The 26,144-nt window shown below is 37.9% G+C and overlaps 1 protein-coding gene across 2 annotated transcripts; it reads left to right on the plus strand.

The window, feature by feature from the left end:
* Positions 1 to 1,405: 1,405 nt before the first annotated feature.
* On the plus strand, positions 1,406 to 20,941 carry RRH (retinal pigment epithelium-derived rhodopsin homolog). 2 transcript variants are annotated; one of them, XM_004269577.3, is made up of 7 exons: positions 1,409 to 6,706; positions 11,788 to 11,978; positions 13,503 to 13,602; positions 14,141 to 14,294; positions 15,220 to 15,388; positions 19,321 to 19,499; positions 20,802 to 20,941. In XM_004269577.3, the coding sequence occupies exons 1-7, from the start codon at positions 6,601 to 6,603 to the stop codon at positions 20,914 to 20,916; spliced, it is 1,014 nt and encodes a 337-aa protein (XP_004269625.1). In that variant the 5' UTR covers positions 1,409 to 6,600; the 3' UTR covers positions 20,917 to 20,941. The 2 variants fall into 2 exon arrangements, with proteins under 2 accessions (XP_049565602.1, XP_004269625.1); XM_049709645.1 differs by lacking the exons at positions 19,321 to 19,499; positions 20,802 to 20,941 and adding an exon at positions 18,473 to 18,608 and having other exon boundaries at positions 1,406 to 6,706.
* The last annotated feature ends 5,203 nt before the right edge of the window (positions 20,942 to 26,144 follow it).

The following is a 26,144-nucleotide window of genomic DNA, read 5'->3' on the forward strand; positions in this document are numbered from 1 at the left end:
GTTTTCCCAGCACCACTTATTGAAGAGACTGTCTTTTCTCCATTGTATATCCTTGCCTCCTTTGTCATAGATTAGTTGACCATAGGTGTGTGGGTTTATCTCAGGTTTCTGTCCTGTTCCGTTGATCTATATTTCTGTTTTTGTGCCGGTACCATATTGTCTTTTTTTTTTTTTAACATCTTTATTGGGGTATAATTGCTTTACAGTGGTGTGTTAGTTTCTGCTTTATAACAAAGTGAATCAGTTATACATATCTATATGTTCCCATATCTCTTCCCTACCATATTGTCTTGATTACTGTAGCTTTGTAATACAGTCTGAAGTCAGGGACTCTGATTCCTCCAGCTCCGTTTTTTTCCCTCAGGACTGCTTTGGCTATTTGGGGTCTTGTGTGTCTCCATACAAATTTTAAGATTTTTTTGTTCTAGTTCTGTAAAAAAACACGCTGTTGGTAATTTGATAGGAATTGCATTGAATCTGTAGATTGCTTTGAGTAGTATAGTCATCTTCACAGTATTGATTCTTCCAATCCAAGAACATGGTATATCTCTCCATCTGTTGGTATCATCTTTAATTTCTTTCATCAGTGTCTTACAGTTTTCTGCATAGAGGTATTTTGTCTCCCTAGGTAGGTTTATTCCTAGGTATTTTATTCTTTTTGTTGCAATGGTAAATGGGAGTGTTTCCATAATTTCTCTTTCAGATTTTTCATCATTAGTGTATAGGAATGCAAGAGATTTCTGTGTATTAATTTTGTATCTTGCAACTTTACCAGATGCATTGATTAGCTCTAGTAGTTTTCTGGTGGAATCTTTAGGATTCTCTATGTATAGTATCATGTCATCTGCAAACAGTGACAGTTTCACTTCTTCTTTTCCAATTTGTATTTCTTTTTCTTCTCTGATTGCCATGGCTAGGACTTCCAAAACTATGTTGAACAATAGTGGCGAGAGTAGACATAGTTGTCTTGTTCCTGATCTTAGAGGAAATGCTTTCAGTTTTTCACCATTGAGAATGATGTTTGCTGTGGGTTTATTGTATATGGCTTTTATTATGTTGAGGTAGGTTCCGTCTGTGCCCACTATCTGGAGAGTTTTTATCATAACTGGGTGTTGAATTTTGTCAAAAGCTTTTTCTGTATCTATTGAGATGATCATATGGTTTTTCTTCAATTTGTTAATATGGTGTATAATTGATACACCATATTGATTTGCATATATTGAAGATAAATCCCACTTGATCATGGTGTATGATCTTTTTTTTTTTTTTTTTGTGGTACGTGGACCTCTCAGTGTTGTGGCCTCTCCCATTGCGGAGCACAGACTCCGGATGTGCAGGCTTGGCAGCCATGGCTCACGGGCCCAGCCGCTCCACGGCATGTGGGATCTTCCTGGACCAGGGCACGAACCCGTGTCCCTTGCATCGGCAGGCGGACTCTCAACCGCTGCGCCACCAGGGAAGCCTGTGTGATCCTTTTAATGTGTTGTTGGATTCTGTTTGCTTGTAATTTGTTGAGGATTTTTGCACCTGTATTCATCAGTGATAATTGGTCTGTAATTTTCCTTTTTAGTAGTATCTTTGTCTGGTTTTGGTATCAGGGAGATGGTGGCCTCATAGAATGAGTTTGGGAGTGTTCCGTCCTCTGCAATTTTTTGGAAGAGTTTGAGAAGGATGGGTGTTAGCTCTTCTCTAAATGTTTGATAGAATTTGCCTGTGAAGCTATCTGGTCCTGGACTTTTGTTTGTTGGAAGATTTTAAATCACAATTTCAATTTCAGTGCTTGTTACTGGTCTGTTCATATTTTCTACTTCTTCCTGGTTCAGACTTGGAAGGTTATACCTTTCTAAGAATTTGTCCATTTCTTCCAGATTGTCCATTTTATTGGCATAGAGTTGCTTGTAGTAGTCTCTTAGGATGCTTTGTATTTCTGCGGTATCTGTGGTAACTTCTTCTTTTCCATTTCTAATTTTATTGATTTGAGTCCTTTCCCTCTTTTTCTTGATGAGTCTGGCTAGTGGTTTATCAATTTTGTTTATCTTCTCAAAAGAACCAGCTTTTAGTTTTATTGATCTTTGCTATTGTCTTCTTTATTTCATTTATTTCTGCTCTGATCTTTATGATTTCTTTCCTTCTAACTTTGGGTTTTGTTTCTTCTTCTTTCTCTAGTTCCTTTAGGCATAAGGTTAGATTGTTTATTTGAGATTTTTCTTGTTTCTTGAGGTAGGCTTGTATTGCTGACAACTTCCCTCTTAGAACGGCTTTTGCTGCATCCCATAGGTTTTGGATTGTCGTGTTTTCATTGTAATCTGTGTCTAGGTGTTTTTTGATTTCCTCTTTGATTTATTCAGTGATCTCTTGGTTATATAGTAGGCTATTGTTTAGCCTCCATGTGTTAGTGTTTTTTACATTTTTTTCCCCGTTATTGATTTCTAATCTCATAGTATTGTGGTCGGAAAAGATACTTGATATGATTTCAGTTTTCTTAAATTTACCGAGGCTTGATTTGTGACCCAAGCTGTGATCTCTCCTGGAGAATGTTCCGTGTGCGCTTGAGAAGAAAGTGTAATCTGCTGTTTTCAGATGGAATGTCCTATAAATATCAATTAAATCTCTCTGGTCTGTTGTGTCATTTAAAGCTTCTGTTTCCGTATTTATTTTCATTTTGGATGATTTGTCTGTTGGTGTAAGTGAGGTGTTAAAGTCCCCCACTATTATTGTGTTACTGTCAATTTCCTCTTTTATAGCTGTTAGCAGTTGCCTTATGTATTGAGGTGCTCCTACGTTGGGTGCATATATATTTATAATTGTTATATGTTCTTCTTGGATTGATCCCTTGATCATTATGCAGTGGCCTTCCTTGTCTCTTGTAACATTCTTTATTTTAAAGTCTATTTTAGCTGACATGAGTATTGCTACTGCAGCTTTCTTTTGATTTCCATTTGCATGGAGTATCTTTTTGCATTGCCTCACTTTCAGTCTGTATGTGTCTCTAGGTCTGAAATGGGTCTCTTGTAGACAGCATATATATGGGTCTTGTTTTTGTATCCATTCAGCAAGCCTGTGTCTTTTGGTTGGAGCATTTAATCCATTCACGTTTAAGGTAATTATCAATATGTATGTTCCTATTACCATTTTCTTAATTGTTATGGGTTTGTTTTTGTAGGTCCTTTTCTTCTCTTGTGTTTCCCACTTAGAGAATTTCCTTTAGCATTTGTAGAGCTGCTTTGTTGCTGCTGAATTCTCTTTGCTTTTGCTTGTCTGTAAAACTTTTGATTTCTCTGTTGAATCTGAATGAGATCCTTGCTTGGTAGAGTAATCTTGATTGTAGGTTCTTCCCTTTCATCACTTTAAATATATCATGCCACTCCCTTCTGGCTTATAGAGTTTCCTCTGAGAAATCAGCTGTTAACCTTATGGGAGTTCCCTTGTATGTTGTTTGTCGTTTTTCCCTTGTTGCTTTCAGTAGTTTTTCTTTGTTTTTGTCAGTTTGATTACTATGTGTCTTGGTGTGTTTCTCCTGTATGGGACTCTGCACTTCCTGGACTTGGGTGGCTATTTCCTCTCCTGTGTTAGGGAATTTTTCAACTATAATCTCTTCAAATATTTTCTTGGGTCCTTTCTCTCTCTCCTTCTTCTGGGACCCCTATAATGCGAATGTTGTTGTGGTTAATCTTGTCCCAGAGGTCTCTTAGGCTGTCTTCATTTCTTCTCATTCTTTTTTCTTTATTCTGTTCTGTGGCAGTGAATTCCACTATTCTGTCTTCTAGGTCACTTATCTGTTGTTTTTTTACTCAGTTATTCTGCTATTGATTCCTTCTAGTGTATTTTTCATTTTAGTTTTTGTATTGTTCATCTTTGTTTGTTCTTTAATTCTTCTAGGTGTTTGTTCTTTAATTCTTCTAGGTCTTTGTTAAACATTTCTTCCATCTTCTTGATCTTTGCCTCCATTCTTTTTCTGAGGTCCTGGATCATCTTCACTATCATTATTCTGAATTCTTTTTCTGGAAGGTTGCCTATCTCCATTTATTTGTTTTTCTGGTTTTTTATCTTGTTCCTTCATCTGGTACAAATTCCTCTGCCTTTTCATTTTGTCTGTCTTTCTGTGAATGTGGTTTTCCTTCCACAGGCTGCAGGATTGTAGTTCTTCTTGCTTCTGCTCTCTGCCCTCTGGTGGATGAGGCTTGTGCAAGCTTCCTGATGGTAGGGATTGGTAGTGGGTAGAGCTGGGTGTTGCTCTGGTGTGCAGAGCTCAGGAAAACTTTAATCTGCTCCTCTGCTGATGAGTGGGGCTGGGTTCCCTCCCTGTTGGTTGTTTGGCTTGAGGCGACCCAGCACTGGAACCTACCCTGCTCTTTGGTGGGGCTAATGGCAGATTCTGGGAGGGCTCACGCCAAGGAGTACTTCCAGAACTTCAGCTGCCAGTGTCCTTGTCCCCACGGTGAGCCACAGCCACCCCCGCCTCTGCAGGAAACCCTCCAACACTAGCAGGTAGGTCTGGTTCAGTCTCCCCTGGGGTCACTGCTCCTTCCCCTGGGTCCCGATGTGCACATTGTTTTGTGTGTGCCCTTCCAAGAGTGGAGTCTCTGTTTCCCCCAGTCCTGTCGAAGTCCTGCAATCAAATCCTGGTAGCCTTCAGAGCATGATTCTCTTGGAATTTCTCCTCCCGTTGCCGGACCCCCAGGTTGGGAAGCCTGACGTGGGGCTCTGAACCTTCACTCCAGTGGGTGGACTTCTGTGGTATAAGTGTTCCCCAGTTTGTGAGTCACCCACCCAGCAGTTATGGGATTTGATTTGATTGTGATTGTGCCCCTCCTACCGTCTCACTGTGGCTTCTCCTTTGTATTTGGATGTGGGGTATCTTTTTTGATGAGTTCCAGTGTCTTCCTGTCAATGATCGTTCAGCAGTTAGTTGTGATTCCAGTGCTCTCACAAGAGGGTGTGAGCGCACATCCTTCTACTCCGCCATCTTGAACCAATCTCTCCTCTTCAGTTCTTATAAATAAAAAAAATTATTTCTGTAAAGTTTAAATGGGTACTAAAACTAACTAGGCATAATCCATTACAGAAAAGGAAGGGAGTATGAACCAAAGTAAACTCAAAAAATTTTGAGTGAATGGTGAATGCAAAAAAAGAAAAGAGACTTAAAATCTAACAACCCATAGATTTTTAACAGGGAGAGGTCATCTTAGGTACTATGTTCATTGCTTTAGGGTCATTTGAAAATATTTTGATATTGGAATACTAAAGAGATTCACTTTCCTAGTATAGATACACTTACAAATACTTCATTACGTTTATAAAAATTTGAGTACTAGTAGCTATGGGATCTGGGACAGATCGACCAACCTGATTTCAACTTCTTCAGTTTATATATGTGTATAACTGAGAATTGAGGCAAAAGGATTATCCAGTCCCTTCTTGCTGTGCCATTCTAAGATTTATAAAATTAAATTAAGTGGGTAAATATAGCCCTCTAGTGGTTCTATTATATGCTTACACTGTTAACTTTGGTGCATCTAGCATTTCTGTAAAGTTACTGATTTTTAGAAATTCAGTATTGAGAAGAATAAGATTTTTATATTACATGGCATAAAGAATATGAGGAAAAAAGGTATAGGGATATATTATTCTAACAATAAATGTTCATATTAGATTGTCACCCACTTATGTTACCCACTTTTGGAGTTATAACAATATAATCCAGAATATTAGAATTGCCCAGTACTTTACAAGATGAATTATTGAATCTAGATACTTTGCTGGTGCATGCTATGATTATTACCAGATTAACTACTTGTGCATATGAAAGTGTAGGGTAAATGAACTGAAGTGAATTGTAAAGTAGATCATGCTATATTCATGCTTTATTGACCTGGAATTTATGGTATGGCTTTCGGGGAAAACAAATTACAGAATGATTTTATATATACATAGCTCCCCATTTTTTGAAAAGAATGAAAAAAAAAGTGGAAGAAACCTCAAACAGTTGTATAAATACATGTTTCTGTAAGCAAAGAAAAGCAGAATATACACCGAACAATATTATTACCATTAGGGGAGTAAAATTTGGAAGGATGGGGGAGATTACTTCTTTACTTAACTCTAATGATTTAAATTGTTATGGAAAAAACAAAAGGAATTGAAATGGAAAACTTGAAAGGGTCAAACAAAACAGGGACCTTAATCTGAATCGTTTTAGAGCAGTAAGTCTGGCTCTTAATTTTGAAACTGATTTCCTGCAGAAATCAGTTAGGTCAGGTCCTGATCTGATTTTCTGAGTTTGTTTATTGTTTAAATGGGATGTGTGCACTTGATAATCTCCTTGCATATAAAGCTGATGCCCTAATTGGTTAAAATGTGTGTTGCTCATTATTTCTCTTTATTTTGCTAATAAGCTTTTCCCTTGTTCTGGGAATTAAAAATCCTTTCCTCTTTAGCCCAATTAAATTTGTTAAGGGAGGGCCTCTATGAAAAGGCCCTTCTTTGAGGTCTTTAAGTGGAAATGATTGGTTCTGAAAATTCTTCCCTAGGTGGCTTTTGAAACATTTCATAGATATTGAAGGCCCATTATGAAGGCTATCTTGATATCTTCCCTCCAAAATGCTAAGGAATAATTTAGGCAACAGTTCAGACTCAAAGAATGAAGACGGCTCGACCTTTTCACAGACTGAACACAATATTGTTGCAGCTTACTTGATTACGGCAGGTATGGATGTTTATTCCATTAATAGTTATTTTGTTTTTGAATAAGTGAAGAAAAGCAGAGGTTTTCAGCATAAGGTAGTAGAAAAAGCATGGGTTCAGAGATAATGTTTCAAGTTCTATATTGTTGGCCAACCTTGAGAAGTCACGTATCCTTTCTCAGCTGGGGTGCTCATGTGATAAATAAGGATGATAATACTTGCTCTACTTCCTGGCTGTAAGGATCAAAAAGAGAATGTAGGTGAAAATAAATGGAAACATTGTTAATGGTGGTTAATATAACAAGTTATTTTGAATTTTGATAGGCAGTGAGAGCCGTGAAATGGGGCTGAGAAAAGTTTTTTATAAAATGAGTGATTATCCATATGTTTGGTTATTACATTGTCAAATTAAGTTTTTATTGGGGAGTAGTGTGCACCATGGCAAAGATGTATTTTTATAGCATTTACTATTCTCATACATACTTTCTGTTGTTTTGTCCTTGGTGGTGGAATCTAGTTAAGATCGAAAGATCCTGGAAAGAAAATTAAAGTCATAAAAAGAGAGAGCAGAGTGTATTGTCACTGAGGACGGAGTTTGTAAATTGAGCTCATTTTCGAATGCTGTATTGGAAAACTGAGCTTTGGTTTTCATTTTTTAGTATCTTTGTAACAGTGAGCAAGTTTTTTGTTCTTCCATTTTCGTATCTGTAAAATGGGGATAAGAATAAGCTACTGTCACAATTGTTTTGAAGAGTAAAATTAAATAATGCACAAATATACCTAAGTGATATATACAGTATATGTTGGACAAATGTTTCTTTCTTCCCACATACACACACTCATTGATGCATATATTGGATTAAGATAAAGACTTGTTGGCTGAAAAAAAGGAATGGGGAAATTGACAATAGAAGTTCTCTGATTACCTTTTTTATGTATAGGTTGAATTGTGGTATTAATTTTATGCTTAGCAGTCACTTCATTTTCAACTTTATGCTTAGTAATGAGTTTTAGAAGTAACTGTTTATTATTTTTTGGATTGACTTATGAAAATTTTCAAATATATTCAAAAGTAGAGTAAAAACATAACAAATCCTACTGTACCCAGTTTATTCTTTATAATTGCTTAGTTTCCCCATAATTCAGAGTATTACTTCTGGTAGAAAATGTGGTTCCTCAGCCAACTTTTTCATTTGAATACCTCTGTATGATACGCACTGGATAAGTTCTGTTTTCTTTTTGAATTTTTTTTCGATGTTGCAACAGAAAGGAGAAAACAATATGCTACTTAAAGAGATAAGCTCCTTATCACAATTACATAGAAGTACTTTGTATACAAACTTTTGGTTTAGTTAGTTTTTGGTAGATGACCAAGAAAAGCTATCTTTTTTGATCTGGTTACAAAAGAAGCATGCAAAGAAATTTTCCTGTTAAGAAAATATTCTTGCTGGTTCTTACCCCTGTAACAGTAATAGTAATAGTAATCTTACTATGATGACAATGATGACTTCTACTAGAATTACTATTACTACTGCTACTACTACTCCAACCACCACCACCACCACTACTACTACTGCTACCACTACTAATGTTATTATTGGAATACTTGGTATATACCAAGCACTGTTCTAAATATTTACATGTACAGAATAATTCATCCTTATGCTAATTCAGTAAGCAAATTTTATTTTCCCTGTTTACAGATAAAGAGTCTAAATAACTTTCCCAACACACACATCTACTAAGTAGCTACGCCAGGATTTGAACTCAGGTGTTTCGACTCTAGAACCCTCAGGTATAATCACAAGGATCAGTTTTATCAATACTATGAGTATGTGTTGTTTGTTTGTGTTTTTAGTAGATGAACTGAAGGGAGCATATCTAACTTCTTTATGCTTTTGTTCAAACGTTTATTGTTCTTTGGGCCCCCCAATCTTTCCCTTTAACAAAACTCACTTAAATGTCCAAATCGAAACCAAAACCGTGAGGAAAAGAATTTAGTCAAAGCATTTATTTCATTTGTTACTTTTACCAAGAGTGTATTTAGATTTTTCATTTTAAATTTAATTTTTAATTTAACATTTCTCTCAGATTCTCTCAGCTCTTATAAACGTTACCAACTTGAGCACTCTCCCTTTCTCCAGTTAATGCTGGGGAGCAAGAGGGCATGGCGAATTAAGGATCTGAAATAGATTCATTACGGGTGACCTGTAGGATGAAGCGTGAGAGGTACTAGGCTGAGAGGATGGCTGTGTACCAGCTAATGAAAGACCTAAGCCGTAAAGGCAATAGGGGAATCACTGAATGACATGATCCAATTTGTATTTTACAAATGTGCTGTAGTGGTAGCTAAGAGACCAGGTAGGTGGTCCCTGTGTGATTAAGATTTAAAAGACTTCTGAGGAGGAAGTAGTAGCATTGGAGATAGACACATTCAAGAGCTAGAAGTTAGAATTGATGGTTGGATGTGGAGACTGGGGGAGAAGGTGAGGGAGCATCAAAGATGACATCTAGGTTTCTCTTTTGGGCCACTGGATAGATGGTGAAGCTATTCATCAAGATGGGAGCACATCTGGGGAAGAACATGTTTGGGTCAAGAGAGAAAATCTCTGGGTTCCGTTTGAGAGAAGTCCCGTAAAAAGCTGCGCACATGAGTTTGAATTTTATGAGACTGATCTGGAAAGTAACAGCATATAGCCTTGGATCTGTGTGAAATCACTGAGTGTATTGAATGTGAAAAGAAAGAAGGTCCAGGACAGAAACTTGGACAATGCATATATTTAATAAGGTAGAGATGAAGAAAGAAAGGCCAGGAAGTGGATTAAGAAGGATCTGCCAAAGAGATTGGAGGAGAGCCACAGAAGCCAAGGGGAAATTAACTGAACATAGACCTAACTACTAAATGATCTATTGTCTACTCATTAGAAAACACCTACAGATAGGAAATAAAGTAGAGTGCTTGAGACAGCTGCAGTGCTTGAGACAGCTGCAGAGAAAATAGAAAAAGGGCTAAATTGTTTACCTCATTCTCCCTGTTATATCTAAAACCGCCCCCAAAGCACAATTACTTTATTCTGGTTGCATATTTGGTAGGCAACAATTTACTGCACTGTGTTTTTATCTAACTTAAAAATCATCAAATCTGTAACTAGCCCAGAAAGACTCTTCAATTCACTAAACTTTTTGGAGCTACAATACTAGATGCAAAAATATTGAGCCAAAGAATCATCAAATTTGATATCATTGTGCCTTAATTATGCTTGCAGGAATAATAGACCTTAAGCAATATGAGTTTTAGTTGTCCGTTTATTAAATAAATCTGCTATATATCATATATACAACATAGAAATGATTAGAAGCCTAAAATCTACACAGGAAGACTAGGCATATATGAATTAAGTAATATAGCATCACATAAGGTAAAGTATAATATAAACAAGTACTTTGAGAATTTAGGGAAGAGAGGATACTATGCAGAGGACAAGTCTTTGGGGCAGAATTGGCCTTGAACAGAATTTTGAAGGGTAGCATTTGGAAAGGTAGAGGAAAGGAGTAGGGTGTTCCAAGTGGGAGAAATGAAAGTCGAAATTTACCACAAGCCTGGTGCATTTGATAAATAATTAGATGGAGGGCTTGTTTGACAAGTGTGAAAATTTGCTTAGAGAGGGTAAAAACAGATTGAGGCAAAGAGCCTGGAATACCAGGCTGGGACATGTGGACTTTATCACGCAGACGTTAGGGTGTGTTGGAGGTTTTGAGAAGAGCCTTGGTTAAATCTATGTTGTAGAAAGTTTATTCTGCCAGCAGCATGCAGGAGGAAAGAACAGGAATCTGGAAGCTTGGTATAACAGGATTTTGAACGGAAGTTTTGACCAAGGTGCCAAGATATAATAGAAGTTCTTCCTTAGCTGATACATTTGGGTGTTGGTGCTTGGAAACCTTCCCTCTCTCTGGCAATAGCTGGAGCTGATCACCAGAGTTCTCTTCATGATGGTGAACACCACTCTATGCTTTTTGTTCCTTACCCCTCCTTTTCCCCCTAGCCTCTCTCAGCTGTTAGAACCTAATATGGCCCACATCTGGCTTATGGGAAATGTGTGCATCCTTTGTTGCATGTAGGGAGTGTTAAACAGGCTGACATGCACATCCAGTCCACTCAACAATATTTCTTGTTGTAAATGAAAACACTGGCATTCAGATTAAGAAGTTCAGTCATCAGTCTACCTGAATCCCCAATTCTGGGGCACTGACAACATTGAGTTTCTGGACCTGCAGGTCTAGAAGTCAGATCCCAGGCTGTGGAGACTTGACTAGGGTGATATGGCCTGTGAGGCTTCTCAGTGGACCTGAAAGCCAGTCCGACTTCCTCTCTGGATAGCCAAACCTTGCAGTGCATTCTTCTATAGGGGTGTGTGTGTGTGTGTGTGTGTGTGTGTGCAGTGCATTCTTCTATAGGGGTGTGTGTGTGTGTGTGTGTGTGTGTGTGTGTGTGTGTGTGTGTGTAATGAAGAATTTAGATTTGAACATGTTGAGTTTCAAGTGATATTGAAACAGTCATATGATCTTACATACTGTAGATGCTTAATAAATGTTTAATGGCAATGAATTGTATGAAAAGGGATGCGGGACTGGAGCATATTTCAGGGATGGAAAGTGACAGAAGCACTGTTAGGATAGAATGATAGCTGAGGCTTGAGAAACTATAGAGAAAGAGCCTCAGGCTTCAGGAAGGAGGATGAGAAAATTAAGCTGCCAAAGGAGATTGTATGATCATGTATATATCCTAAAAATCAGTGGTGGTGGTATCATGACATGCAAGGGAATAACATCAAGGACAGAGTGATCAATAGTGATGACATTAACACCAGTCTTTAGTGCTGGTTTATGCAACTGGTAGATTCTTTGTGCTTTAATTTTTATATTTCTGTTTTACAAAAGGGCTGTGAAGATATTACAACTAGCCTGAAGAATAGCTGAAGCTCTTCAAATAAACGAACCAAAATGGATTTGCTGTATTTTTGAAGGAGCTTAAATATTTAATTTGATTCTACTTTTACACATTCAAATTAAACAAAATGTGTGATTTTTTTGTTTATGTTCTCAGGTATGATAAGTGTTCTCAGCAACATAATAGTTCTTGGCATCTTCATTAAGTACAAGGAGCTTCGGACACCCACAAATGCAATTATCATTAACTTGGCTGTTACTGATATAGGGGTCAGTAGCATTGGCTACCCCATGTCTGCTGCTTCAGATCTGCATGGAAGTTGGAAGTTTGGATATGCAGGATGTCAGGTATTGGAGATCTTTAGAATCAAAGCAAAATAAAGTAGATTAAGAAAATGTACATTTAAATGTCTTTAAAAAATCCCAAGGGTTTCAATCAAATAAGATTATGTAGGATAATAGATATGGTGCTCTTAATAAAAATGGCTTCAGGAGTGACTGGGAAATATATTCTTTAATAAGAGAAATGAAATCAGTCGCCATCATTCTATTTTCAAAATTTCCCCAACTCAAAGGAAAAAACTAAACTAACAAAAAATTAGCAGTCAACTAGAGAAGAAAAGTGAACATTTGCATATTCAAATAAAAACTTGCATATTACAAATTCAAAAAGAAATACTCTGCTTTCATTTGAAACAATAAAATAATGACTGTCATAATATCTAAGTAATGTAGTTAAACAACATGTTGCTGATTTTTTTCTATGGAAAGTTCTCCAAGAGAATTGCTGGTGAATATATCTACGATGATTTTTACTGACAAGAAAATAAATTAATATTAATTTGCATTAATGACTTTTGGCCTAATTTTTTAAAACAGTTAGCTATTTTAAGCTCTAAAACTATAGAGAATAAAATGAAAAGAGTAGAGAGTAGGGAATACCCATGTGTGCACCAACCAGTTTTGTCAAACCTTAATGTTTTGCAATATGTGCTTCAGGTTGTTTGGGGTTTTTAAAATTTTTTTCTTTTTTTCTTTGGCTGCCCCGTGTGGCTTGGCTTGTGGGATCTTAGTTCCCTGACCAGGGATGGAACCCAGGCCCCATCAGTGAAAGCACCGAGTCCTAACCACTGGACTGCCAGAGAATTCCCTGTTTCCAATTTTTTTAAACCACAAACAAGGCTTCAATAAATTGTTCTCATACATGTCTTTTTCTGCAATGTGTGAGAGTTTAGATACATTACTAGGAAAGGAATGGTTTGGTTGTAGATAATGTTTATCTTCAGTTTTATCAGATGTGGACAAATTTCTCTCCAAAATGGTTGTGCCAGTTGCTAGAACTTCAGTTACTCCACATTTTCTCCAACACTTGGGGTTGTCAGACTTGGAATTTGTAGCATTTTGATGGATATAAAATAGTATCTTATAATTTGCATTTCTTTCAAGATTTAATGTGATTGTACATCTTATGTCATAAACATGCAGGTTTCCTCTTGTGTTAATAGCCCATTTTTCTGTCTGTCTTTTCAGCCTGTTGAATTGTCTATCTTCTGAGTAGCAGTCTTTTGTTGGTTATATGCATTGCACTTAATTTATGGTTTGTTTTTGCACTCCACAGAGTATGTATAGAAGTTTTACTTTAAGCCTTAACATTTTTTAAAAAGTTTATTTTAATTAATGAAGTCTCAAAACATTTTCTATAAATGCCTTTATTAAACCACTTATAATTTGACAATAGATGATATATTTTAAAATTAGTAAAATAAAAAACTCTCAGTGTATTTAAAATATATTTTAGCAATGGGATAAAAGTGTAAATGTCTCTTGGGAGGATGTGTAGAATGGTGGAATCTTTCCAATTTTAATCTTCAGATTTATGCTGGATTGAATATCTTTTTTGGAATGGCAAGTATTGGATTGCTCACAGTTGTGGCTGTGGATCGATACCTGACCATCTGCTGTCCTGAAGCAGGTACAGCACTTTTCTCAGCTTTCTCAGTGAACCCATTTTTGCCTAAGTACTGCTCGATACACATTCACTTCAAAATGTAAATGTATGGCTTGCAACACGGTCAGTCATATTTCTCTGATAATCCTTGACTGAAAGTTTCAGTGATTTTCTATTATACCTAGAATAAAACCCAAATTTCATAACACAGCCTCCAAGGTCCCACGCATTCTGGCCCCGGGCTACCTTTCCAGTGTGTTCTGGGGTCCTCTCACTTTGGGGTACTAGCCAAACCCTTTCCCACTTTGGGGTCTTTGTAAATGCTATTTCCCTAGTGTTTCTCCATTTCTATCCTCTGACTGATCATTTTATCATTCAGGTTTCAGCTTAAATGTCATTTTTTTTTTCAGAATGTGAATTCATGTAGATAGGCTTTGTGTGAACTAAAGTGCTCTGTGAAGAATCTATTTGATGACAACTTTGAATAATCAGTTAAAACAAAATGAAGATATGAATCACATCATTGGGAAATGACTTTGATGTTCCATATGTTTGTTAATAGGAAGAAGAATGACCACCAACACTTACGTCAGCATGATTCTGGGGGCCTGGTTCAATGGCCTCTTTTGGGCTTTGATGCCTATTGTTGGGTGGGCTAGTTATGCCCCAGATCCTACTGGGGCCACCTGTACCATAAACTGGCGGAAAAATGATGTGTAAGAGACATGTTTACACTTTATAATCAAATGCTTCTAGTGTAGACATTTTCTCACCATTTCAAATTTAAGGTCAGATCAAATGTTTCTCATGCAGAGATGACAAAGATCTTCCTTGGTATAGATGATATGATTACAGCAGAGATGAATTGAGAAAAGTGAATTATGCTCATTTTCAAGGAAAGGCCATCCAGCTCCCCTTGTCCCCTGCTCTGTTCCTTCCTCTATCTTCTGGCAGCAAAGGCAAAACAGAGAATCCTTCCAATATCCGCACCTTAGAGGTAGGACCTGACGGGGAAAAGGAGTGTTAGTGGAGCTAGACAGTGTGCAGATCTGGCAAAAGTCCAGGCTTTCTTTTCTAGATGATCTGGTAATAAAGCATCTCCTGAGAATTATGCAGCAAAAGCACAGTCACTGCAAGGATTTGCTTGCTCATCAGTGATGCTTTCCTATATTTACCAGGGAAAAGGGGGTAATTTAGTTTATTAAAGGAAATGAAAGATTATGAAGTAAAGCAAATAGAAAATTTCTAACTCTCAAACTAAATCTAAAACTTTTTAGATTTAGTGCAAGGTCAAAAAATAAATATTTTAGGCTTTACAGGCAAGACTGTCTCCATTGCAACTATTCAACTCTGCCTGTGATAGCAGCCCTAGACTGTATGTGATGAATGTGGTTCCAATAAAATTTTATTTACAAAGACAGGCGACAGGCTGGATTTGGCCCACAGGTCATAGTTTGCCAACCCCTAGTCCAAATGAACTCAAAGTCAAATGCACTTCCTAAGCTATTTAATAATATAATGACTGCTGGACAGTGCCAGTATTATTTCTGATAATTATCCTGTTTCCCTTACTCTATTTAGTATATTAAATGAGTAGTGATTTAATGTCATGATTTAATTATTTCCTTTTCTTACTTTCAGATCTTTTGTTTCTTACACCATGATGGTTGTTGCGATAAATTTTATTGTGCCCTTGATAATGATGTTTTACTGCTATTACCATGTCACTCGATCCATTAAAAATCATGCTACTAGTAACTGCACTGAGTATCTCAACAGAGATTGGTCAGATCAGGTAGATGTAACAAAGGTAAGACATTAAAATCCTTAAAAAGGTTTTGTAATCAAGCTTTTACATGGACATGGTTCCTTGACCCCTGCAGTCACCTCTCCCCAACTCCTGATTCTTACTCTCTGGCTCTTTTTTCTGGTGTTGGCCTCCATATTTCTAAATGATGTGCTTATCTGCTGTTTTGGGTAATTTTTTTATTTTTTTAATAAATTTATTTATTTATTTTTGGCTGCGTTGGGTCTTTGTTGCTGCACGTGGGCTTTCTCTAGTTGTGGCGAGCAGGGGCTACTCTTCATTGCGTTGCACGGGCTCCTTATTGCAGTGGCTTCTCTTGTTGTGAGGCATGAGCTCTAGGCGTGCGGGCTCAGTAGTTGCGGCGCACGGGCTTAGTTGCTCCATGGCATGTGGGATCTTCCTGGACCAGGGCTCGAACCCGTGTCCCCTGCATTGGCAGACGGATTCTTAACCACTGCGCCACCAGGGGAGCCCTGTATTAGTTATTTTTCTTTGCTGTTACTTCTTGATTTCCTACTATAGACAAAGAAAATTTTTCTTATACCACCAACCTTTCCTACTCCTCCCCACCAGCGTTTATCTCTCATCTTATCAGTAAAATGTTAATATTTGGTTAGATGAAGAGCCAATTTTACATTATTGTGATTATCTAAATTTTATTTATTGAAAATCTCTGTAAGACTCTGACTTATATTTCTTTTTTTATACAACTTTTTCCCCTTTGGAGTTAACAATTCATTCCTTTTCTCTTTCTCTTCCTCCGTTCATCTCTCTCCCCTTCTCTTCTCTCCCTCTCTCTCTTTCTCTGTAGCTTTGTTTGCTGACTCTTCTGTGTACCTGTCACTAATTCATCTCTAAACTCTCCACCAGAGGCTTCAGTCTCCTCTTAGTATTTTCAAATACATCAGAGACTAGGTCGACTTTATCCTTTTCTTGGCGCTACCCTCCTGACACCCGCCAGATCTCTTGCCCTAGTCTACACTGGCTGTTCTTTAGGATGACTACCTAGGAAGCCAGCATCCCCACATCTCCTTTGTCACCAGCTGGGAATGCCTTTGGCCTATCTCATAGGTCAGATCACCCGTTTTCTGAGTTGTATGTCTTCCCTTTTTTTTTTGGTTAACTCCTTCACATTTGGTGCAACACATTCTCTAATAGAGTCTTGAGAAGGTCACAAGGAAGTCAAATGTTTAAGATTTTGCATGCCTGAAAATGTCTTAATTCTACGATTATGTTTGACTGATTGTTTGCTTGGTACGGAGTTCTAAGTAGAAAAATGACTTTCAAAGAATTTTGAAGACATTACTCTATGTAGTCTCTCGGCTTCAGGTGTCACTGTTGAGAAGGCTGACAGCATTCCGGTGATCTGCGTTCTCTCCGGAAGCTTGTGATTTTCTCTGTGTCTCCAGTTTTCTGAAATGTCACGCCGATATGCCTTGGTGTGGCTCTTTATTCACCCATGTGCTGGGTACTGGGTGAATGCTTTCTATGTCGACACTCAGGTCTTCCCTTCTGGGAGTTTCCTTGTATTATTTCTCTGGTGAGTTTCACCTCCCATTTTGTTTTCTCTGTTCTCTTTTTCTGGAACTCTTTTTATTTGAGTATTTAATCTCCTGGATTTGTCTTTTAATTTTCTTAAATATTCTCTCCTGCATTATTTCTGTTTTTTGTTTTGTTTTTATTTATTTATTTTTGGCTGTGTTGGGTCTTCATTGCTGAGCGTGGGCTTTCTCTAGTTGCGGTGAGCAGGGGTTACTCTTTGTTGTGGTGTGCGGGCTTCTCATTGCAGTGACTTCTCTTGTTGCAGAGCACGGGCTCTAGGTGTGCGGGCTTCAGTAGTTGTGGTGCATGGGCTAAGTTGCTCTGCGGTATGTGGGATCTTCCCAGAGCAGGGCTCGAACCCATGTCCCGTGCATTGGCAGGCGGATTCTTAACCACTGCACCACCAGGGAAGTCCCCTGTTCGTTTGTTTTTGTTTCTACTTTCTTCTTTTTTTTAAATTTTTTTTTGATGTGGACCATTTTTGAAGTCTTCATTGAATTTGTTACAATATTCCTTCTGTTTTATGTTTTGGTTTTTTGGCCGGGAGGCCTGTGGGATCTTAGCTCACCAAATAGCGATCGAACCCACACCCCCTGCATTAGAAGGCGAAGTCTTAACCACTGGACCGCCAGGGAAGTCCCTGTTTCTACTTTCTGAGAGATTTCCTCAACCATGTCCAGGACTGGGATTGGGTGAGGAGAGTGAGGCTCAAGCCTGGGGTGCAAAATTTATGGAGAAAATCCACATTGAACAAAATATAAAATATTAAATAAAGACAGGATCTGACCCTGCACTTGCACAGTTCACCTTATTTACCTCACCCTTACCCTAGCTGACCATACATTTCAGCCTTCCTGTTGCATTTTTAAAATTCTGCTTTCACTTTTATAGATGAGATGGAAGCATTATTTTATACTCTGTACTTCTTTTTGATAGTGTCCTCTTCTTGTTTAATGCATGTGTATTTTCTCTCATTTCTGTGATGATATTGTGTATATATTTACATTTTCCTTCTGTTCATCACATATTTTTTTTCCCCCGAGTTCCTGCACTGCTTTGGTCTCTGCCTGTCAGTTTGCGTGTTTCCTCAATGTCTGGTGATCAATGACTGTCCCTGCATATTTAAGAGTGATGCGCTAAAAAGTTGATTGTGAGCTCTCGCTGTGCTCTTTCACTGGGATATGTCTTTGGAGAGGGGGGTTTCTAATGATCTGTACCTCTGGGTATTTTCTTCTGGGCTGGTCAGTTTCCAAGGCGAGAAGATTCTTTCGCCTTTCTGGGTAGGAGATAAAAGTCTGTGTACCCACATTCTCATGGCTCAGTGCAGGGAAGGGACAGCGTGCAGCCCCCCTCTTTTCAGGACAGTACGCCAGCTCTCAGCTGAGCCCGGTGTCCCCCAGTCTCAAGTTTCCCTGCTTTACCCTCTCTTACACTGACCCTTGGGGTTCTTCTGGGGAGAGGGGGCTGTTTCCTAGCTGAACAGAGAGGGGATTCAGAAGTCTAACTGCTTCTTTTTGAAGATTTTAATGAGTTTTTGTGTTTTAGGTTCCAAGTGCAGCCCCACATTCAGAACTGTCATCTCCAATTCCTGAGGCTTTCTGTAGTTCTGTGGAGTGGATTCACCTGTACCTGATTTTCCCTCATTCCTGGCTCTTTAAAATTAAAAAAAATTTTTTTTAAATCATTCTCAAGTCTGATAAGTAATATGCCACTTGTCTAACGGTTATTAAATTTTAACTTTTACAGAGCTGTCTAATCTGTGGTTCTCAGACCTTATGTGTTTATGTCTTTTTAAACCTTTTCTATCTTTTTAGTGGGCAATCAGGAGGGAGCAATGTAATTATAATTTTTCATTCAAACAAAATATAAGGATAGCTCCTTTACCAAATTATCTGCACTGTACGTATTATATGTGATTTATTATATACCAAGCTCAAATGGCCTGTATGAGAATTCCCTGAACTCAATAGAGGACTTTTTTTTTTTCACATTGAGTTTAGAGAGTTAGAAAGTTGTTTTTTAGATTAGCAGATGAGAGTGAGGAAAAGAAAGCGCAACACCAGCAGTCCCTAGCACAGTTACTCCAAGTGGGCCAGGAGTGGGTCCTTCTGCCTGTCATCCAGGCCAGCTTTTGTATTCTCCCCCGCTCACCAAAAGAAAGCCGGCATTCTTTACATTCGTGCACCAGTCTGTCCATTTCACAAGCTCTTGTTATAGATGACCTCAGGCACATTAGCAAAGTATGAGGGGAAAAATTCAGTTTTTCCTCTGTGTCTTCAAAAACATAAATTTATTCAAGTTCCAATCCAGATAATTTTTCATGCAGTTTAAGGTATATTAGTTATTTTGATATTTTAGATATTGGGTTTGGCGAATATTGATTTCTTTTACAGATGTCTGTGATAATGATACTCATGTTTCTGGTGGCGTGGTCCCCTTATTCCATCGTGTGCTTATGGGCTTCTTTTGGTGACCCGAAGAAGATTCCTCCCTCAGTGGCCATCCTAGCTCCACTGTTTGCAAAATCTTCTACATTCTACAATCCCTGTATTTATGTGATTGCTAATAAAAAGTAAGTTATGTCTAAAATGCTTCTCAACTAAAAAAAGTATACAGAAAGAATGTTAAAAAGGCAATGGATAATGTTCTAAAACTTTTGGGGAGGTAAGTGACAGAAACTCACTTCAGATGAATGTAAAAGTTATTTGGTTCATGCAACTTGAGAAGCATTTAGGACCTTAAATGTCTAGGGCTCCAGTTCTGTGACAGGCTCTTCCTACACAGAGGCGAGATAATCATGGGTAACTCAAGACCCAAGTCCCACAAGCTAAGCATCCCCAAATGTGAATTTCGTCTCACATGGCTTTCTGGCAGAAGTGACCCTGGATGGTCAATGGTGAGCTCAGCTTGGATCACATGGTTACCCCATTTAAAATACATGGAATTGGTTTTGCAAAGAAGAGAGTAGTTCTATTACTGGAAAATGGACAAAGCAAGGCCAGTTGGACTCCCTAAGTGGGTAGCATAGTTGTATATTTACTAGGAGGAAGACATATCATTCAAACGCAAGGAAAAATTCAGTGCTAACATAAAGGGCTTCAGGAGTGTGTAGTCACTCAGAATAGTTGAGAATCTTCCCCTTCCCCCCTTTGTTGAGCCTCTGAGCAAGGATTTCTTTCCTGCCTCGTCAGTGAAGCTTACACCGCTTCATTTCCTGTTACTGCTTAAAGATGTAACAGTAGCTGAACCAATCTACAGTAGATTGGGATGAACCAATCTACTGTGCTTAAATATTTGACCAGAAAAATCTCAGTAGAGGTGAAGTAATTTGATCCTGGAATGCCAGTGCTGCTTCTATTACACTTATGTATTTATGCACATGTTAGGAAAGCAACTTTAGCCACAGATATGTGAAGAAACATAAAAACTTTTAAGAAGCAGACTGCGTAAGAAGCATAAAGAACACATTTTAAATTCAGAGTCTCTTGGTAGTTCTTTAGGAAAGGTCAGGCATTCTCAAGCTCCTCTTAATTGAAACTGGCCTTTGCTCAGAAGAACAAATGCATGAAATACACATCCTTAGTTCAAGGATAAATAATTCCTTGCAAATGACGTTAGATGCACCCTCTTAGACATAATTAGTGGTTTTTATTAAGTGTCTTCAATGTTAATAGTCAGTGGTGCACAAGTGGTCTTTAACTGTGTCATATGCTTGATACATTGACCAGGGGTCTCAACAGCAGATGTTAAAGCTGGAAGCAGAAATTTATCTGGAGATGCCAGTTGGTAGTAGTGGCATCATAGCCAGTTTGAGAGTACTCTAAAAGTGCCAGGTCCTCATGGGTAATGCCAGATTTTCCCTTTTTTATTGTAGGTTCCGGAGGGCAATGCTTGCCATGTTCAAATGTCAGACTCATCAAGCAATGCCCGTGGAGAGTATCTTACCAATGGATGTACCCCAAAACCCACTGACTTCTGGAAAAGTCTGAAATAAGAGGAAAGCACACATTATCAAAACATTTGCTTTTTTTTTTCAATGATTTAATTTCACTTAAAATCTGAGCCCATTTCAATCAAATGCAGACATAGAGGATTGTCCTAATAGACTGTAGATTTCTCATGTGTAGTTTATAAGTTCTTCTGTTGGTGCACTGGCCACTGTAGGGAATGTTTCATTGTTTCCTTATATGTAACCTTATTGCTTATCTCCTTTGGTGAATAGAGGCACATGAGATTAAGGCCTCTTCTCTTTCTCCCTATCATGGCATGTATTACGCTGTACCTGGTATCTTGCCTGGTCCCTCCGTTAGATCAGAAACAACTGCTATTTTAATATTAGAATAAATTATTAATAATAAGTAATAGTCTTTAATAAATAATTACTGAAATGAGTTGTTGGATGTTCCCAGCTAGAATGGAAAACATTTTTAGCACTTCACAATTTAAAAAATTTAATGCAATTATTTATTAAGTCTATTTAATAAAAATGATCAAATGAATATTAAGCACTATTGCTTTTAAATCACATCAGTCAATGCACATATATATTTTATATAGCAGTTTATAATCTGTGTATACTATTATGTGTTCTGCATTTTTAATTACTGTTTTCATGTGTATGTATTTCCATATATTTGGCACTAGAATTAAGTTTAATCAGAGTGAGGGTTTTTGTATGTTTGTGTTTTTTTCCTATCTTTTGTTTTATTGATGATAAAATTAATAGTCAGTGTAAGAAAGAAATGGAAAATTTTACTTGACCCAACCTCAAGATTATATTCCAAGAACAGTCTTTAAGAAAGCTCTGAGGACTGTTCCAAAGAGGTAAGGTGGGAGGCCAGTATATAGTGCAATCAAGTACACATCTCGGTAGAAGGTTACTGCTATAGCAAGGAATAGATATCTTAGTTAATGTTTTTAGTGCTTTTCTAAGTTTGGGAAGATGCAAAAAACTGGGTTCATAAAATTTTCTCCTGAAAATATCTAACTATGAGGGCTGGTTCAGCTAGTTTTCTCAGAGAACAAAGTGCCTCATCCTGATCTTCACCCTGAATTCCTTTCAGGGTGTATTGTAGGTCCGTGACTGCAGTGCCTAATGACTTGATTCCTGTAGAACTGGATAGTGGGCAGTATCTTTATTTTATATTCCCCTCCTTTTTGGTCATGATTTTGACCAAGGTTTGAGAGGCATTTCGTGACCAATTTGTCCCACGGTGCTGGGAATGCTCATTCCCAGGTCAAGCGAGGATTTTGTTGATAGGCCGCTCAGTGTGCTGTTACTGGACTAGGCCCTGTTGGCAGTAGCCAAAGCCTCTGGACCGCCTGTCTTACTAGTCTGCTATGGTCCAGGAACTGATTCCTTCTTGTTGCCTCTTTCCATATCTAGAGTTACACTATTACAGTCATTGATCTTGTTGTAGAACTATATATTTGGTCAATTGTTTTAAGTTGTCTAGTCATAATTATTTTTATCAGAGGTTCAGTCACACATTTAGTAATGCAAGAAACAATAATCTTATAAAATAGGCTGAATAATGAAAGGATGCTTAACATCACTAATCATTAGAGAAATGCAAATCAAAACTACAGTGAGGTATCACCTCGCACCAGTCAGAATGGCCATCATCAAAATATGTACAAAATAAATGCTGGAGAGGGTGTGGATAAAAGGGAACCCTCATGCACTGTTGGTGGGAATATTAATTGATACAGCCACTATGGAGAACCATATGGAGGTTCCTTAAAAAACTAAAAATAGTGTGATGAATTGGGAGATTGGGATTGACATATATACACTAATATGTATAAAATGGATAACTAATAAGAACCTGCTATATAAAAAAATAAATAAAATAAAATTCAAAAATTCAAAACAAAAACTAAAAATAGAACTACCATACGACCCAGCCATCCCACTACTGGGCATATACACTGAGAAAACCATAATTCAAAAAGAGTCATGTACCACAATGTTCATTGCAGCACTATTTACAATAGCTAGGACATGGAAGCAACCTAAGTGTCCATCGACAGATGAATGGATAAAGAAGATGTGGCACATATATACAATGGAATATTACTCAGCCATAAAAAGAAACGAAATTGAGTTATTTGTAGTGAGGTGGATGGACCTAGAGTCTGTCATACAGAGTGAAGTAAGTCAGAAAGAGTAAAACAAATACCATATGCTAACGCATATATATGGAATCTAAAAAAAAAAAATAAGGTTCTGAAGAACGTAGGGGCAGGACAGGAATAAAGATGCAGACGTAGAGAATGGAATTGAGGACATGGGGAGGGGGAAGTGTAAGCTGGGACGAAGTGAGAGAGTGGCATGGACATATATCCACTACCAAACGTAAGGTAGATAGCTAGTGGGAAGCAGCCTCATAGCACAGGGAGATCAGCTCGGTGCTTTGTGACCACCTAGAGGGGTGGGATAGGGAGGGTGGAAGGGAGATGCAAGAGGGAAGGGATATGGGGATATAAGTATATGTATAGCTGATTCACTTTGTTATACAGCAGAAACTAGCACAACAATGTAAAGCAATTATACTCCAATAAAGATGGTAAAAAAATAGGCTGAATATAAGTAATATAGCTAGTAACATTAATAAGGTCATAAGTAAGTATTTAAGCTAAGAACTTCTACTAGGTGGCACCCAGTGTATCCCCAGGTCACCTGACCCAGTCTGTTCTGTACTAATCGTGGACCAATAGTGGACATTTAAATTGCTTCCAATTCTTAGGTTTATGGATGAACCACTGGGAATATTTTAGTACAAATACTTTTTTTTGGAGGGTGGGATTATTCTGTTTGAGTGTTTCCTCAGGCTAGGATTACTAGATAAAAATATAGAAACAGTATTATTGTTGCTAGCTTGCTCTCTGGAAGGATTGAACTAATTTGCACTGCCACTGTCAGTGAATGAGTTCACTTTCCCCATCATATTCCTGCTAATAGTGCTGTATCAATTTTTTTAAGCTATAAGCTATATATTATAACAAATTCATTTTATTTCATATTTCCTTAACTGCTAGTGAGGCTGTGTATCTTTGCATATTGTATTTTCTTATCTTTATTTTATTTTTTAAATTTGTCTCTTTAGCACCTTTGGCTGCATATAAAGGAAAATAAGGGCATTAGTCCTATATATATACAACTGTCTCTATATATTTGGAATTGTAAACTGCCCTAATAATCTCTTAATTTATTTCCCCATCCTCTGCCTTTCTCCACTGCAATCAATGCATCAAGTTTATAACTAGAATAACTTTTTAAAAATAAAGTTCCAATCTTCCAAATCTTCAGCTCAAAAAATCTTCAATCACCTGCCAAGTAAGTATAAATCTGTCAGTTGGACCTTCATGACCCTCTTCAACATGGTCCCACAGGGACTTTTCAGGCTTTTGTCTTTCCCCTTGGCCAAATTAAATGTTTAGTGTTCCCAGAGAGCTCTGCGTGCCTTTGTGCCACTAGCTCTTTGCTCGTCCTGTCCTCTGTAGCTGAGCCATTTACAGAGAAAGCACAATGAGGGTCTGAGCCCAAAGCCACAGAACCAGTATATGGCAGGGGCAATAAATGTAATATTGTTTAGCAATTGTTTCAGAGTTCCAATTTGCGAAGCCTTGGACTCATTTCCAGCAATAATCAAGGGACAACTTTGCTTCAAACATAAAGGACTTCAACATTGTAATTATATTTTAATACCACATTAGTCAATTAATTTGCATATATGAAAAGACTGGGAAGACCCAGCTTTGGTTATGTATCTCCCTCTAACTTCTTAGTTATTAATTTCTGATGTTTTATCTTTAAGCAGTTTTTTAATACTCTTTAACATATTTTGCATCTATGTAGATCATAACATTCATGAAATTAATAATTCGGAAACCATTTTGGTCATTTGGTGATCAGAGCTCTATCCACCTCTCTGCCATTCCTTTCTCCTCCCCTGCTTGCAAATGCACTTAGGGACACTACCAGTCAACTGTGTCTCCATGCTGGGAAACCTTGGGGTTGGTTTTAAATCCCGTCTTCTTCATCCCTTCATCTAATCAGGCATTTTCCCCTCCTAGGCATTTCCGGAGGTTGCATTATCTTAGCTGTGACCAACAGGGCAGTCCAGGTTGCAGGCGTGTGGCTGCTCACCTAGACTATAACCACAGCCTCCCTCCCTCCTTGCTTTGCTCTAGTTAAGCCTTTCCTCCACACAGATACCAGAGAAATCTATCTAAAATGGTAGTGTGCTGTGCCACTCCCTGGCTTACCGTTTACTGCTGCCTGTTGCCTACCGGCTGAGTGCAGGCTCCTTGACAGGGCATCTGAGACCTTCTTTCATGACTTCATCTTTGCCCACCTCTCCAGCTTTATCTCCTCCCCTCTTTTTAAACCTCCTGCCTCAAGTCATATGCTGGAACAACCTGAAATGCTTGTATTTCTCTAAGGACCACATGCTGTTTATTGCTTCCATCCCTTTGTTCCTTTTGTTATTCTGCTTGCAATGCCTCTTTCCTGATTTTCCACTTAATACATTAGTATGCATCGTATAGGGGCAGCTCAGGTACACCCTCCCTAGGAAGCCTTTCCCCACCAATACTGTTGGTCTGGTGTTCTCTTGTGCTTCCTCACAAGTGTACTCTGTGCCTCTCTTTATCACATGAGTTCCTTTTACGTAGTGATCATGTCTTATTTATCTTTGGACCCCTAGGACTTAGTTCCATGCTTGGTACAGAGTAAATGCTCAGTAAATACCAGATGAATAAATGAATTGTGCATATCCTGAAAATCCACAGTATTTTATTTTGAGAAAATTCTTTTGACACTATTGTTTCTATATGTATCCTATTAGTTTTAAATAGTATTTTCCATAATATTCTTACATTTATAGAATTAATTTCCTTTTGAAAAAGTATTTTGGTTTAAAGGGGATGAAAAGAACCACCCCAAAAGAAGGTTAAATGCCCTGTATATTTATTGCCTAAATCCTTGATTGACCCTGCGGATTCTCTATGTTATGTGTATGGAAGTAGTTTTTAAAATATTTAATTTAATTTTTATTTTCTGGTAGAGCCTAATATATGCTAAAAACAGGACAGTTAAGCTTCAGATAAGGTTTGATTGCCCATAACTTGGGAAACTAACTTGGAATAAAATATATTCTTGAAAAAAGATAATGGCTTCACTAAAAAACTAAATGTGTTGGGACGAGCCTGC

This window comes from Orcinus orca, chromosome 4 (assembly GCF_937001465.1).
Source record: "Orcinus orca chromosome 4, mOrcOrc1.1, whole genome shotgun sequence".
In the NCBI taxonomy this organism is placed as follows: Eukaryota; Metazoa; Chordata; class Mammalia; order Artiodactyla; family Delphinidae; genus Orcinus; species Orcinus orca.

Bases quoted from the DNA above. Each gene is read 5' to 3' on its own strand.
- RRH (XM_004269577.3), top strand. From the start codon at position 6,601: ATGCTAAGGAATAATTTAGGCAACAGTTCAGACTCAAAGAATGAAGAC. The intron at 6,707-11,787 runs GTATGGATGTTT...TTATGTTCTCAG, and splicing joins AGCTTACTTGATTACGGCAG to GTATGATAAGTGTTCTCAGC. The intron at 11,979-13,502 runs GTATTGGAGATC...TTTAATCTTCAG, and splicing joins TTGGATATGCAGGATGTCAG to ATTTATGCTGGATTGAATAT.